The sequence below is a fragment of the Carcharodon carcharias genome, chromosome 14, assembly GCF_017639515.1.
Source record: "Carcharodon carcharias isolate sCarCar2 chromosome 14, sCarCar2.pri, whole genome shotgun sequence".
NCBI classification, from domain to species: Eukaryota; Metazoa; Chordata; class Chondrichthyes; order Lamniformes; family Lamnidae; genus Carcharodon; species Carcharodon carcharias.
This window is the reverse complement of record NC_054480.1, coordinates 16,582,413-16,599,326: the sequence shown is the minus strand read 5'-3', so window position 1 is coordinate 16,599,326 and position 16,914 is coordinate 16,582,413. Positions and strand designations below refer to the sequence as shown.

General features: G+C 41.0%; 1 protein-coding gene across 2 annotated transcripts in view; it reads left to right on the top strand.

The window, feature by feature from the left end:
- hm13 (histocompatibility (minor) 13) overlaps positions 1–16,914 on the top strand; it is an 80,199-nt gene that overhangs the window by 53,811 nt on the left and 9,474 nt on the right. Inside the window, exons 11-12 of one of the 2 annotated variants that reach the window (XM_041204707.1) lie at positions 1,261–1,346; positions 10,032–10,216. In XM_041204707.1, coding sequence (XP_041060641.1) covers positions 1,261–1,346; positions 10,032–10,179 — 234 coding nt within the window. In that variant the 3' untranslated portion in view covers positions 10,180–10,216. The remainder of the gene's footprint in view (positions 1–1,260; positions 1,347–10,031; positions 10,217–16,914) is intronic. The other variant, XM_041204708.1, reaches the window with a different exon arrangement.

Genomic DNA, 16,914 nt, shown 5'->3' with positions numbered 1-16,914 from the left:
AATCTGGATTCCTCTGCATATCTTTAAAAATAAAAATATTATCGGGTCTAAATCTGAAAGTCTTGGTCTTAACTCTCTCATTACAGATTTTGACTCACCTGCTATATGTTTCCCCCATTTTCTGTTTTGTTTTGTAATATTACCATATCAGGTCTGAGAGCAGACTGTAAAGAGCACTTGCAATTAATTCCTTGATATAGACCACTTAATGTAGCTGCCACTTTTTTCCTTAACTTGTGCCCTTATAGATCTTTTAAAGTCAATTTTGTTGCCAGTTTAAGAACATGTGTATTTTCTGACTGCTTTTCAGTTATTTTTAGCTTGAAAATTGGAGGAAGCAAAAATAACAGTCTAAAGTAAGCGCTTTATTTTGGATTTGACTAAACTTTGCAAAAGCAAGCAAAAATTAACTGGCACAATCGAGTTAAATGATAACCCACAATTATTTACAGATTTGGATACAAATATTATTGGCTCCAAGTAGTTATTCCACTATCTTAAAACCCTGTTGAGCTATTTCAGTAGTAAAGCTCATCTATCGTATTTGTGAATAGGCTCTGTGTCACAAATTGTTGACTACTAAAGTTATTCTTTGAAAATTATTTATATTTCACATTACTATTGTCATGTGCTACTTTAAAGCCTAATATATTATGCTAAAGTTTCATCTTGCAATATTTTCCTTGAATGCCATTTCATCACTGTTTGCAATTAAACTTTTGTTAATCACATGACAGTAGTCATTCTGAAGGCTCATCAGTGTGCCCCTTTGCATTTGTTGCACATTGAAGAGCTTAATTTTTGATCATAGAACAATGAGAAAGTTCTCTTCTTCTTCCCAGTCAGATGAAAAAAAAAACTCTTTTTTCTTTACCAATTCACCATCCAGAAACTGCCCAGGAATTTATTGGTGAAAAGTGATTTTAAAGGCCTCTGTCCCAATAGAGAACCTTCTGCCCTGAGGGGTGACATTGTTTAAGCTGCATGAAGAATGGAAGCGACAGCAAGGAATAAAATCCCAATTGTTTACAAGTGGCTCTACAATTTGTATTTTTTCAAGATGAGTTTCCAGGAAGATGATTGTATTGTCTGCTGCATAGAGAAATGTGATTGAATCCACTCTGAAAATATTTGCGCAAGCCCAACTGTCATTTTGTAACAACAAAACTCACTGAAGAGCACTTATTTTCTAAATATTGCTATTTGGCTTAAACTGTGGGTACAGAGGATATAAAGTTTTTTTTTGTTTTCGATTGCCAGCCTGCTTTACTGTACCTGGTACCTGCCTGCATTGGGTTCCCAGTCGTTGTTGCTCTGCTTAAGGGAGAACTCACTGAAATGTTCAGGTAAGAATGTGCATTGAACTGTAACAGCTGAGGAATGTGGCTTACACTGAAAGTGTTGTCAGGTGTGCACTAAACATCTACAGTTGATTTATGGTGCAGTTATACTTCGCTCTTTTGCAAAACTACTTGGCAAATCCTGGTTTCTATGTGACGTAGCATCTTTGTGTTTCGTGTATACATGTAAGGCATGATTGTGTCCTTTACCAATGGAAAGCGCATTTGTTCCCTTGGGCACAGCCATAAACTTGAGTGTGTTTCATTTTCATTTGTGGTAGGCTATCTAGAATTTTACCATAGATATGAAGAATGTGGCTTTCAAAACATTGCACCTGCAGAGTTTTGATTCTATATATTGCTCCCTGCGTAACTTACACTGGACACCCTTTATGCACTGCAGGCTTGCGAGCTACTAGCATTCATTATTGTGTATGTAAGTGCAGATAATTTACGATTTGACATGACAGGATTTGTGATAAAATGAATTCTACTTAAACCACTTCACTTATGGAGTCTGTGCTAAAGAATTATCCTGTATCGAGAATCCTCTGAAACCATCCTGTATCAGAAAAGCAGGTATCTCTCAGTAACACCAAAAACAAACAGGCCAGATTTCTTTTGGTTGTGGAACCTGAAGCCAGTTGTATTATTTCTCTGCTACTCTGGTGTCTGTGGGGGCATTCCTAGTTTGTATGGTTCAGTACTGCATTCCATAGTACAGTAAGCCTTTGGAACAAAGCCTTGTGATACTTTTAAAATGAACAACTTAAAAATGAGCAACAGTCCAGTAGGGCCTGTGGACCATACAAACCAGGAAGATTTCAGCTTTGTATTCCAGGTTTAGCTTTCTAGCATGATAGAAGTACCAGGGCCATTCCTACTGAGTTTTGCAGTTGGGTGGAGACGTCCAGTGGTCCCATGCAGCTGTCTAGCATCTTGTCTATAATGAGTGGCAATCTTCATAATTGGGGAGAATGAAGGAGAGTGGTGGGTGGTTCTGGTCTCAGCTAAGTAAATGTGTCTCCTACATTTTCAAACCTTAGCGAGTCCCTCATCATGAATGGGACATTGATGTGCTTGCAGTTTCCTTTATATGGTAGTTTCACCCTTGGCCTTTCCTTTTGAAATATTGACGAATGGCTGCTTACATGCCACCTGTTCTCTAGATCAAGAGCACCTATTTAAATGCACTTATTTAATTTTTTGGGGTGGAATTGGGTTATTGGTGGGAGAGACAAATGGAAATGAGACGGTGTAGCATCAATTAAGGAAAGCAGACCATATGTCTGCCTAGAGGACTTCAGGTATTCATCATTAAAATGAGATTGTCCCACCATAGAGCATTGAGTCTTTTTTTCAACTTTTCTAATAGCCAGTGGGATGAACAAAGTGTGTTGGTATGGCAAGTTACTTAGATATTGACTTTCTATTTGCCAGATTGACGCATCTGACAGTTGACCAAGGAGAGAAAGGGAATTGGATCGGGGAGGGGAAAAATGCTGCTACTTATAGCGGAACACATTGAATTTTTTCTGTTCTATTTAGAAATGCTACTGCTTCTGGGTAAAATCACACAGAAAGCAAGCTAATTACCATGTTTTCATACATCAAGTGCCACCCAGTTAGCCCTTGAATGACTTATTTCCCAGCTGAGAGTAAGACTGTTAAGTGTGTGTGTGGACCAGTGGGTTTTCTCAACGCCTGCCACTTGAAACATTGAGAACAAGTTGCACTGGTAAAATGCTATCTTCCCAAGATTTAAAATGGTTAGATTTCAGTGAGCATTTTGGAGACCAGACAAAGCAGAGGAGTACTTTCTACTCAAATTGCTTGCTGTATGTCTTTCTCAAATTATAATCATTCTAAAAATATAGGCTGCTTGTACTGAAATACCATCAGATTTGTTGCCTTGCAGAGCTCATCACACACTGTGTGTGCCCATCCGATAATGTTTTTCTGCAATAATACTTTTTCTGAGATTAGACTCCTCCTGAATAGCTCTCAAGCCAGTATGAAGTTATAAGGAGCAGTATCAGTGGCAGGTCTCCATGTGGCAAAGAGTTTAATGCTTCAATCCAAGTACCAGATTTTTGTGCCTTTTTGTTTTCAGATTGAGATGGGGATCCTTTTGAATAGAAAATACTCATCTCTTTTTTTTGCCTTTTTCATAGACTTTCCTTCCCCTTTCAATGACACTAATAATGTTGTGATATGCCACTGAGTCTGTCATCCCAATGTACTGTAAGGGGTCAGAAATTTTCCATGTTCCTCTCGGAACCAATTTGTGTCTATACTGTCCCAACCATTCAATTTATGAAGTTGTTTCTGTTTTTCTGCACGGCAAGTTATCCAATGCCTTGAGTCATTCAATAGGTATCCTGGTAGCTGATCAGGTACCTGGCTTGGGAGGGAGATGCAGGAGATGGAAAATAACAAATTACGCGCATTATCATGTGTGTATTTTTGTAATTATAAGATGAATAGGAACAGGAGCAGGCCATTCGGCCCCTCGAGCCTGCTCCACCATTCAATAAGATCATGGCTGATCTGTTTGTGGCCTCAATTCCACTTACCTGTCAGCCCGCATAACCCTTGACTCCCTTGTCGATCAAAACTCAGCCTTGAGCATTCAATGACCCAGCCTCCATTGCTCTTTGTAGAAAAGAATTCCAAAGACTGTTCACCCTCTGAAAATAGAAATTCCTCCTTATCTCTGTTAAATGGGAGACCCCTTATTTTTAAACTGTGCCCACTAGCTCTCAATTCCCCCCAAGACAGGGAACAGCCTCTCAGTATCTACCCTGCGCCGAGCCCCCTCAATCCTGAATGTTTCAATAAGATCACCTCTCATTCTTCTACACTCCCATAAGTATAGGTCCAACCTGTTCAACCTACCTTCAAAAGACAACTCCTTCATCCCAAACAACAGCATAATGAACATTCTGTGAACTGCTTCCAATGCAGGTATATCCTTCCTTAAGTTAGGAGATGAAAACTGTATGCAGTACTCCAGGTGCAGTCTCACCGATGCCCTGTACATTTGTAGCGAGGTTTCCCTTCTTTTATACTCCACTCCCCTTGCAATAAAGGCTAACATTCCATTTGCTTTCCTAATTACTTGCTGTACCTACATGCTAACTTTTTGTGTTCATTACAAGTTACACTGGTTGGCTTGAGCATTAAAATCTGATTATCAATGGCTCAGAAGTGAAAGTTTCTAGACTTGAGACTTGCAAGTTAGGAAGGTACCATGTTAGTTCCCAGATCTGTGCAGAATTAACCTGATATAATGGTAAGCATGATGGAAGTGTCCTTGGTGCTCTTACTAAACAGCAGTCTCTCTACTGGACATGTGCCTATGCTGATGCCATATGAGAATATTAGCAGGCTTGGCACCAATATCTTCATAGCCATCCTGCAACACATACAGTCATGGCTTTACGTGGTTGAAGAGCGCTTGTGTGAGCTACTGGTGTCATTGGAACTATATCCCAGTGAGTCAGTACCAAAAAAGAGCAGTAAAATTATTTAAAAATCAATTATTACTTTTGGGAGAAACTTCTGAGTGAACTTATAAGAGTTAATATCCTATACAGCTGGCCTAACTTTATATGAAAGGCCACAACAGCAAAAGAATTCCCTTGCATTGATGATCATTAGTACTCAGTAGGCCAGCTGCATGGAGAAATTTGTACTCTTGAGTGTTCCCAGGGGATCGAGCAGCAGCAATGCCAAATGAGCACCTGCTTTATGCTTTGATGTTTAATCAATCCACAGACACAGCCACAGACTGATGGTGACCGCATTCAGATTCTATGGCGAACACCTGAAATTCAAAATACAGCTGTTTGCAGAATAAAAAACAAGAAGGCATATTCTTGTTTTCGGTTGTCAAACCACACTGTGGCAGCTGAGCAAAGTGATTTTTTTTTTTGGGCGGTGTGGGTATATGTTTTTGCTTTTGAACAGAGTAACTGAAACCTAGTAAAGGTTCACAAGAGAGCAGGAGCCCATGTAATGGAGGCTGGCTGAGTTAGCCATGGTTAAAAATGGGAACTGGATATTTTTGACTGCATTCAGTTCCTCCTTTTAAAACGAGGTGGTTAGTATTTCAGCTATCTTGAGAAATTAACTTATCCTTTGATTCACGTACGGTGTCTCCGCACTGCTTTTGTATCCTGGTTACTTTGAGAGATTTGGTGGCATTATCCACAATTCAAACCCAGCAAGGCTGCCAATTTGGCTGGCCTGTCAGAACAGGTGGCATGAGACTTTGTGAGACTTTTGAACAACTGTATGCCTCTCGTGCTCAATTTATGAATATCTTTAGTTTGCTTTAATTCCTCGAATGTGAGGGTGTTATTTGGTTCAACTATCTTTATTGAAAAATACATTTTTTAAAACTGACCTAGGTTTCTAACCTCAGCCCCAATCACAGCCAGCTAATGTGATTTGTTTTTTTCTTCTTCCTCTACCTTATGTGGAACTCCATTCTTAGTAATTCTTCTTTAGAGAAAGAACTGATTTTTCCTAAATTTGCCTTTCACCACTTTGAGCCTGTGCACTGTTGTCATACTCTCATGGTATACTGGAAGTTATGATCAACTATACCCTTTCTAAAAGGTTTGATGATTTGTGCAATTCTATTTTCTCTCTCACCTCCTTTCAAGGTTCATTTGCGAGCCTAAGACCTTGTACCAAGATCCTATGTCTGGTCACTCAGAGCCCATAGTACTATTTGAAGAAAAGCTAGGGGATTCTCCTAGTGTCATGGCCATCATTTATCCCTCCACCAACATCTCTAAAACAGTTTAATTGGTTATTTGTCTTGCTGTTATTTTGTGATCTGGTTGTGTAATTTGGCTGCTGCATTTCCCTATAACAGTAACCGCTTATCAAAAGTAATTTATCGGCTGTGAAATATTTTGAGATGTTCTGAGATCGTGAAAAGCACTGCATAAATGCGAGGTTTTTTCTTTTGTTGGATGGGAACACAGCAGTCTTCGAGTTTTTTTTAATTGTATTGGAGTAACTTTAGAATTATTTATTAGCATGTCTTTATGTGGCTAGCTTTCAAATGTGGGACCTGGCAAGAATTTGCATGTTTTTTTCTATTCAATAATGATAGGGATTCATTTAAGGTTTGACTTATTAATAAATTAAATACACAAATTTTTAGGGATCTAAGCATTTGATAACTGCAGTCATTCAAATGGTTAATCGCACCTTGTTTCTTGAGAAAACATTAATCTAATCATCCTAGAAGGTTCTCAGTCAAGTTGGTTGATCTCAGCCAAGACATCGACTGAGATGCTAAAATTAACTCAACGTCTCCGGGGTGCGTGAGAAAAATCACGAAGGTTCCCAGTTGTAGTTGCTATCCAGTGACTTATTTAACATTCATAAGAGCACTTTTAAGTGCATTGGCTAGAATGACCTCCGCAGTTGCTTGATGCCTAGATTTAAAATGAAGAATGACCTGTGAAATCAGACTGCAGCAAAAGTCAGTATCTTCAGGAAAAGGGAAAAGCACATTGGCAAAGTTGGCTTCGATGTTTAAACGGAATGCTACTTTTCACACTTGGCCGGTTAAGTAGTGTTTGGCTGTATAAATGGGGCATTGAGTACTAAAACAAGGAAGTCATGCTAAGCTTTTACGAATTACTGGTTAGATGTTAGCTGGAATATTATTTACAGTTCTGGGTACCACACATTAGGAAGTATGTCTTGGAGGTGGTACAAGTGTGGTTTGCTGGGATGCGATATGGGATGAGTTGAGTTATATGGAGAGATTGCAGAAGCTGGGGTGGTTCACCTTGGAGCAGAGAAATCAGTTAAAAGTATTCAAAATTGAGTAGTTTTGATAGAGCAAGTAGGGAGTAACTGTTCCCTCTGATCAGAAGTTCAGTGACTAGAGGGGGGGAATGCAGAGATTTTTTTTTTTGCTTAATGTGTTCAAATCTGGACCACATCAACTGAGGGCGGTAGGAGTGGGTTGCCTCGGAATAGGCAATTGGGCATCTGCTCCAGGTGAACAAATTGGCAGGGCTGCATGGGGTTGGGAAAGAAATTGGGGTGTGGACTAAATTGGAAAGCTCTTTCAAAGAGGTGACACAGGCAAGAGAGGCTGAATGGCCACCTTTTGTGCTGTAAGATTGATTCTATGACTTCTGCATCATTATTTTTCCATGAAGTGTAAAAATTATGTAGATTGTCACCATGATTTAGAAATTACACTAATAGTATTATATTTTAACCTTTTTAAAGTCAGAGCTTTTGTCTACCTTCAGTCTCCTGCTTTGGCTTGATGCCTGGTTTTATCTAATTATGTTTCTTCGAAGTGCCTTGGGACATTTTTTTCTACTTGAGAGGCACTGTAAATGTAAACTTGTTTCTGTTCTTAATGCCACCTCACCTCCCCACACACACATTTTGTGTGTCCCTACTTGTTGTTTCTGCCATTACACAGCAAATCAGTGAATCGCTGCACATGTAAACTTTTTGGCGTTAAGTGCTATGTTGTTCCTATTTGTTTTGTAACACTACTTGGAGGTTAGCTGAAAAGCAGCTACTTTGTGCAAAAAATGTCCCTTACAGTGACTTGAATGGGAAGTGTTAACTCCAGAAAACTGATTTCCCCCCCGCCCTGTTCTCTGAAGAGCTGACTCTTGGTGATGCAGTGTTCTTTGAGGATTGTCAGATCTGTTGCTCAAGAGGCCACACTTCGCGTGTTAGCCTAGGTATTGATTCTTTCACGGCATGTGGGCATCGCTGGCTAGGCTGAAAGGGCAGCGATATATTCAATCATGAAAGGTGATGCAACCAAGCCCATTTCTGTTCATTCCACGGAGACCTGCAGTTAACAACAAAAGTTGCTGGGTAGTCAGCAATCAGAAACCTGGCAGACCTTTTATTTGCTTTACCCAGCAGTCAGAGCTCTGCAGAATTATGGAAATTCACAGCTTAGCACTCCCGTTGTGCAGTTTGCTGATGAACAAGTCTGATCTAACACTGATAAAGAATTGCAGGAACGTTGTGAACCATACTTTTTAACGTTCTCTTAAGGGTTTAGAAGGTAGCAATAAAGATGGGCAGTCCTCCAAATACATTCAAACAGGATCTCGGGTGAGCCGTTGTCTTGCTTAGCTCTTGAGAACTGAAAAATTAAACAAGTCACTAATTTTATTCAAACTATTTTTTGTAAATCTGGAAACGCCGAGTGTTAGTGAGTTTTTCTTGTTCCTGGTGGGTTGGACCTGTACTCAGCTTAAGCTGCTGGATATCTTGTCCCTATGATCACTCAGCTCTGAAGAAAAGATAAAAAGGGAAATAAAAATTGGTCATCTAGGTGCAGCATCCAGTATCCAGTTGCAGAGTTTCCATTATAAATATGGGCATAGTAATTTATAATGGATAAATTAAGATTATTGGATTTTCTGTGTTCATACTAGTGAAGCCTCGATATAGTAAGTTCTATTTTAATGAAGCTCCAGATCTTTATTAACACCTTTCTTGTGTTTCACATCACATCTCAATAAAGGACATATTATTAACCTGTGTTTTCGCACACTGGCTTGACAAATATGGAAGATAAGTTCTTGCCCACCTTCTCAAAGGGCAGGAAAGATGCATAGCGAAAAGGTGTAAAGTGACAATGGAAAGTAAGTTCAAAAACTTGTTTTTTTTTCCCTCTTTCTGTCAAATGTCATTCTTGCCAAGCTGAAAAGTGTTAACTCATGGTGAGGTACAGATACTAAATATCCTCTGCTTCCTGCAGCCTGCTGCTGTTTCGTATTTGAGTTATCAGCTTGGTTATTCAATCATGTGAGGTATCATAACTGAGCCTGATGTACTTTAGAGGGTTGCTGAATAGCAACCAGGATCAGACACCCAAGCTGCTTCTTTACACAAGGCGCCCCCCCCCCCCCCAAGTCACAGAACTTCTACAATTCCTAGCTGAGCTCAAAAGATCGAACAGTTTTTCTTCCGATCTGTGTTGCTGTTCTGCTCCCCACCCCAGCTGAATCAGAAGTACTATGCAGTAAAAATCAAAGGAATCTGTGCGATCTCAGGACGGAATCACGGGACTAATTGGTTGGTTCTAATTCAGAAACCAGGATGGACAGATTTGGTTTTAAAGCCCATTCTGCAGCAGATTGATGTTGCAATGACACGTTATGTGGGTCTGTGTGATGACTATTCTTTCTTTGTACCTTTGCTAATGCAGTAGCAAATTGAGTTTAAATATAGCCTACCTTCCAGGTGACTGTTTGCAAAGAAGGGAATGGAGGGTAAGCCATTTTTTTTTCTTGTTCTCCATTCCAAGCTATAGTACATAATATCTTGATTTTTGATGTAGCAAATTCAGTTAGTAAATACTGCCTTTGTGTCTAATCCATTCCTCTCAGTCATTGCGAGTGTTGAGAGTCATCATGGCTGTTCTAAACCAGGCAGATAGGTTTTCAAATGCTGAAATTTCTTCTGAATGTTCATGCTCGGATCTAAATTTAGAAAGGAATTTGGAATGCCAGGTTTGTATCAAATGGAAGACTTAAGATTTCTTTGTATTTGCATTTGCTGTTCTTTTAAAATTTGTTTGTGCACTCTTTCATTAATAAAACTTCCTTTTTTTTGTTCTCTTCCTATTACCCTATCCCTCTCCCTTTTCACGCTCTGTTACTCAATCAGCTACGAGTCTTCAGCTGAGATCATGCCACACACGCCAAGACTCACCCACTTCCCCACTGTCTCGGGCTCCCCTGCTAGCCTGGCCAACTCTATGCAACAAAAGCCCAACTCCCCCCGCCGCAGGCGGACGAACCCGAGCCCCATGTAGTCATGTGACGGGGCTTGTGGAGCAGTCAACGGGTCAGGTATACACCGACTTCTTGCCATGCTTTGCCTGTATATTATTTCCAGCATGTTGCTGCTGAGCAAGCTTATTTGACTTGTGTGTTGGTTTCTTTTCCTCTGCCTAGCCTGATTTTTTTTTTCCTTTAATTATTTGTTCCTCATTTGAAGATAGAACTGTTAATGCATTAATGAGCAGCTTCAACTGCATGCCCTTAACATGACCCTCAGCAAAGCTTGGCTGCCGTGCTTTTAGTAGTGTGATGTGTGTCACAATTGCTAATTGTTCAGCATGGGCATCGCTGTGCATCCACTATGCTGGATTATGCTGGTTGGCTTTATTTCAACATTGGCTCCAGCATTTTGCAAGCAGATCATGAAAATGAAAGAACATTTACAGCCCACCAAATCACTCCCATTCGCTCCATTGTGTATATTAGAAGGACGGAAAATAATGCCCAGCATAATCACAAGTCTGTATACACTGTGTTGTTCAGCTGCCTATTGCAACTCATTCAAGATACATTCAAGTTTAACTTTGCCTTAATCTCTGATGTTTCAAGGCCATAATCACTTGAATTATTACCATTAATTAATACCGTTCTGTGTATGCTGAATAATCGGAAATGATGCTGCTACGTTTAGAAATGAATTTGAGCATATATAGGATTGAAATGTTCAGATTCATTTGGTTGAGTTACAGAAATTTAATGCCCTTTTTAGAAAGTCTGAGTTCTGTTAATTTGAAATAACCATGTGCTTGATCAGAGTACCAGGCAAATGCTTATCAACTGTCCAGAATTGTTAGCTCTTCAGAAGATGTAAAACCACTTGACAGTTGGGAGCCTTGACTAATTTTATTTAACAAACTCTTACACTTAGACACTTGAACCATACACACTCGAGCTGTGCAGTTACAGAGTCATAATCATTGCAGCACAAGAGGCCATTCGACCTATTGAGTCCATGCCGGCTCTCTGTCAAGCAATTCATTTGGTCCCATTCCTCCACTCTATCCTGTATCTCTACAAATTTATTTCCCTTAAGTGCCTATCCAATTTCCCTTTTAAATCATTAGCAGCAAAACAGCACAAATACTGTGTGCATGGTGTGGGAAGTATTTTTGTCTCCCAAAAGCATTTCTTGTTTCAAGAAAGTACGCTGCTGATCAGGTCAATCCTTTTGAGCCAATGCCAGGAAATGTAATGGAAATAAGGCTACTGTCTGCGCCACGTTTTTGTCCCTAGATTCTTCTGTGATCGAGACTTAACAGTGTTTCGAATTGAGCATAACAATTGTCCTAAATAAAAACAGAAAATGCTGGAAATACTTAGGTTAGTCAGCATCTGTGGACAGAGAAACAGTTAACATTTCAAGTCAAAACGTTAGCTCTATTTCTCTGTCCAGTGCTGCCAGACCTGCTGAGTATTTCCAGTGTTTTCTGTTTTTATTTCAGATTTCCAGCATCTGCAGTGTTTTGCTTTTATAAAATTTGTCCTGTTCTGTGACTTCACAGCCAACCTTGTAGTGGGCTTTCAACATTCTGCCATGACACAGGAGCATTAATTCAGCACTCTGCCAGGTTAACCTTGGATTTAACTGGACTTTGTAATTTCATTGTCTTGAGTGTTTTTTTTTAATCTGGCATTGAAACACTAGAACTTTCTGCTTTTTCAATGAATTCAAAATGTACAAATAAAGTGCAGCTGAAGTATTGCATCTCTGGGCACGAGTTGCAATTCCATGTCTGAGGGACTCTCTCTACTTGGGGATTTGGGTTACAGGGCTTTCTGTTTACATGAAGAGAAATGGCAAGCCAGTGTGAATGGGGAAGCGGAAAAATTTGACTATTTAAGTTGAACTGCTGTGTACTAAAATTGCTTATTTGTAACAGTGAAACTGCCAACTATAACACTTGGGCTATCTTCATAAAGCTGTTCACTGCTGTTTCACATTATCCTGTTGCACTTCGCATCCATTAATGTATTTAAAAAACACATTAATTGGATTACAAAGGCTTTCTCTTGCTTTCTATGAATATTTCAGTATGAGTACTGGGGCTGTAGCTAGCTGTCCAGAACTGTAATTGTGGAAAGATTAAGCATTGTCAGGATCCGCTATGATGATCCTAGATGCAGATGACAATGGGATCCATTTTGTTTTAGTTTAAGATTGCATTTCCTTCCAAAAGGAGAAAGGAAATGATTTGAGCACTTTTATCATTTTACTTTCTCCTCCAAGTAATTCTGTGGTGTTGCATATATCTGATCAGGTAGAGGGCTCTGTGCTTAAGTCTCTTCATAATATTCTTTAATCAGATCCAACCTTGAATGTGGAATATGTGAAGGAGCCGAGAGAATTGTGAGCTTTGTTTTTCCTTTACGTCTTTCATAATGGAAATTGCAGTTCTTCTACTTGTTGTGTCCCCAAGCTCCTTGGAGGATTAGAATTGTGTACAGTGGGTAGGAAGGGTTTCTGGCGCACTGACCACTACCTCGCAGAGGCTGAGCGTCAACTCTCAGACACTTCCTCCTACCTCTCCCTGGACCATGACCCCACCACTGAACATCAAGCCATTGTTTCCAGGACTGTTACTGACCTCATCTCCTCTGGAGATCTTCCTTCCACAGCTTCCAACCTGATAGTCTCCCAACCTCGGACGGCCCGCTTCTACCTCCTACCCAAAATCCACAAATAGGACTGTCCCGGCAGACCGATCGTGTCAGCCTGTTCCTGTCCCACGGAACTCATTTTTTGCTATTTTGACTCCATTCTCTCTCCTTTTCTCCAGTCCCTTCCCACCTACATCCGTGATTCCTCTGACACCCTACATCATATCAACAATTTCCAGTTCCCTGGCCCCAACTGCCTCGTCTTCACCATGGACGTCCAATCCCTCTACACCTCCATCCCCCACCGGGATGGTTTGATGGCTCTCCGCTTTTTCCTCGAACAGAGGCCCGAACAATCCCCATCCACCACTACTCTCCTCTGTCTGGCTGAACTTGTTCTCACACTGAACAATTTCTCCTTAAACTCTTCTCACTTCCTCCAAATAAAAGGTGTGGCTATGGGTACCCGCATGGGCCCCAGCTATGCCTGTCTCTTTATGGGGTATGTGGAACATTCCTTGTTCCAGTCCTACTCCGGTCCCCTCCCACAACTCTTTCTCCAGTACATCGATGATTACTTCGGTGCTACTTCATGCTCTTGTCTGGACCTGGAAAAATTTATTAATTTTGCTTCTAATTTCCACCCCTCCATTTTCACATGGTCCATCTCTGACACTTCCCTTCCTTGACCTCTCTGCCTCAATTTCTGGTGATAGACTGTCCACCAATATCCATTACAAGCCTACCGACTCCCATAGCTACCTCGACTACAGCTCCTCACACCCCGCTTCCTGTAAGGACTCCATCCCATTCTCAATTCCTTCACCTCCGTTGCATCTGTTCTGACGATGTCACTTTCAAAAACAGCTCCTCTGACATGTCTTCCTTTTTCCTTAACCGATGTTGTCCGGCCCATCTCCCGCGCATCCGCCCTCACACCTTCTTCTCTCTCCCAGAAACATGATAGGGTCCCCCTTGTCTTCACTTATCACCCCACCAGCCTCCGCATTCAAAGGATCATCCTCCGCCAACTCCAGCATGATGCCACCACCAAACACATCTTCCCTTCACCCCCCTGGCGGCATTCCACAGGAATTGTTCCTCCGGGACACCCTGGTCCACTTCTCCATCACCCCCTACACCTCAACCCCCTCCCATGGCACCTTCCCATGCAACACAGAAGGCGCAACACCTGCCCCTTTACTTCCCCTCTCCTCACCGTCCAAGGGCCCAAACACTCCTTTCAAGTGAAGCAGCATTTCAGTTGCATTTCAGTTTTTCCTTTGTTAATGTAAATAAGTAATTAATAAAGTAACACACATCAGATGATGTAATTCAGGGTAGGTCTTCGGACCACTAACTTTGTGACCGGCTTCCTGGTTTCATCGCTACCTAAGTGGCAAACATCCACGCTTGCCAAATTTTAAATTCGGGCTGAAAATCAAGACCAAGTGACCTCGAGCTCCGTTTCCACCCGATCTGCGGCCCTCAACTTAGTCTACTGCATTCGTTGCTGCCAATGCGGTTTCCTCTACATTGGAGAGACCAAACGCAGACTGGGTGACCGCTTTGCAGAACACCTTCGGTCTGTCCGCAAGTATTACCCAGACCTTCCTGTCGCTTGCCATTTCAACACTCCACCCTGCTCTCATGCCCACATGTCCATCCTTGGCTTGCTGCATTGTTCCAGTGAAGCTCAACTCAAGCTGGAGGAACAGCACCTCATCTTCCGACTAGGCACTTTACAGCCTTCCGGACTGAATATTGAGTTCAACAATTTTAGATCGTGAACTGTCTCCTCCATCCCCACCCCCTTTCCGATTTTCCCCCTCCTTTTTGTTTTTTCCAATAATTTATATAGATTTTTCTTTTCCCACCTACTTACATTATTTTTAAGTGTATTTCCATCCATTGTTTTATCTCTACCTTTTAGCCTTTTTCGATTCCTTCACCCCCCCCCCACCCCTACTAGGGCTATCTGTACCTTGCTCTTCCTGCTTTCTACCCTTAATTAGCACATTCCTTAGATAATATCACCATCTTCAACACCTCTTTGTCCTTTTGTCTGTGACATCTTTCCGTTATCTCCACCTATCACTGGCCCTCTATCCAGCTCTTTTTGTGTTTTCCCCCCCACCACCACCACCACCACCACAAACCAGCTTATAGTTCACCTAACTTCTATTTTTACTTAGTTCTGTTGAAGGGTCATTCGGACAAGAAACGTTAGCTGTGCTCCTCTCCGCAGATGCTGCCAGACCTGCTGAGTTTTTCCAGGTATTTTTGTTTTTGCTTAGGAAAAGTTTCTTTATGCACAAGATTGTTTAAAGCATTAAATGCTTTGCAAAGGGAAGTGATCGAAATGAAATACTTCACATCTTTAAGGTATTAATAATTGAAGCAGGAATATGTAGAATTATGGAGAGAGCAAGGCAGTTGGATTCATTTTGGGTTGCTCCAGAGCAACCATGGTAGTTAAATTTGCAGATGACACTAAGATAGCTAGGAAAATAATTTCCCAAGAGGAAGAGCCTACAAAGGAATACCTGTTAAGCCAGTGGGCAAATATTTGGCAGATGGAGTATAATGTGGGATTTTCCACTTGTCCACTTTGAAGAAGAATAGAAAAGCAATATCCTATTTAAATGGAGACAGACTCAATGGTACAGGAGAATCTGGGTGTCCTGGTACATGAATCACATGCAGGTACAATAAGTGATTAAGAAGGCAAATGGAGTGTTGGAGTTATTGCAAAGGGGAATGGAATATAAAAGTAGGGAAGTTTTACTGCAGCTGTACAGAACCTGAGCTGACATGATGGACCAACTGGCTTTCTTCTGTTCTGTAGTTAATTGGGCTCTTTCTCTTTTCATTTTCCCTCACTCCTTTCCTTTTATTTTCTTTCTCATTACTCTTGCTCCCTCACTCACTGAGCCCACCCATCTGGTTTGGAGTTTTAACTAGTGTCATGCACATTTCTGTCATCATAGCAACATAGGACTTAAGAGCAGGAGTAGGCCATTCAGCCCTTTGCCATTTGATAACATCATGGTTGATCTGCTTGTGGTCTCACTCCACTTTCCTGTCTACCCTGACCCCCTTGTCTATCAAAAATCGCTCTAACTCTGTCTTTAAAAATTCAATGATCCAGCCTTCATTGCTTTCTGGGGAACAGAATTCCACAAACTAACAACGCATTGAGAGAAAATTTTCTCCTCATCTCCATCTTAAAAGGCAGACTGTGTCCCCTAGTTCTAGCTTCTTCCACAAGAGGAAACATCCTCCTGGTATCCACCCTATCAAATCCCCTCAGGATCTTGTGTTTCAATATGATCACCTCTAATTCTCCTTATCTCCAGTGGGTATACGCCCAACCTGTTCAACCTTTGTTCATAAGATAACCTCTTCATCCCAGGAATGGGTCCAGTGAATCACCTTGGTACTGCTTCTAATGCAGTTGTATCTTTTCCAAATAAGGAGACCAAAACTGTAAACAGTACTCCAGATGTGGTCTCACCAAGGTTCTGTACAGCTGCAGTAAAACTTTCCTACTTTTATATTCCATTCCCTTTGCAATAACTCCAACACTCCATTTGCCTTCCTAATCACTTACTGTACCTGCATACTAACTTTTTGTGATTCATGTACCAGGACACCCAGATTCTCCTGTACCATTGAGTTCTGCAGTCTGTCTCCAATTAAATAGGATATTGCTTTTCTATTCTTCTTCAAAGTGGACAAGTGGAAAATCCCACATTATACTCCTTCTGCCAAATATTTGCCCACTGGCTTAACAGGTCTATATTCCTTTGTAGGCTCTTCCTCTTGGGAAATTACTTTCCCAGCTATCTTAGTGTCATCTGCAAATTTAGCTACCATACATTGGGTCCCTACATCCAAGTCATTGATATAGCTTATAAATAGTTGAGGTCCCAGCACTGAGCCATGTAGCACTTCACTAATTACTGCTTCCAACCTGAAAAAGACCATTTGGCCCTACCCTCTGCTTCCTGTTAGCTAACCAATTCTTTAACCATGTTAATATGCAAACTCCTACACCATGTGCTCTTATTTTGTGTCATAACCTTTGATGCACCTTATCAAATACC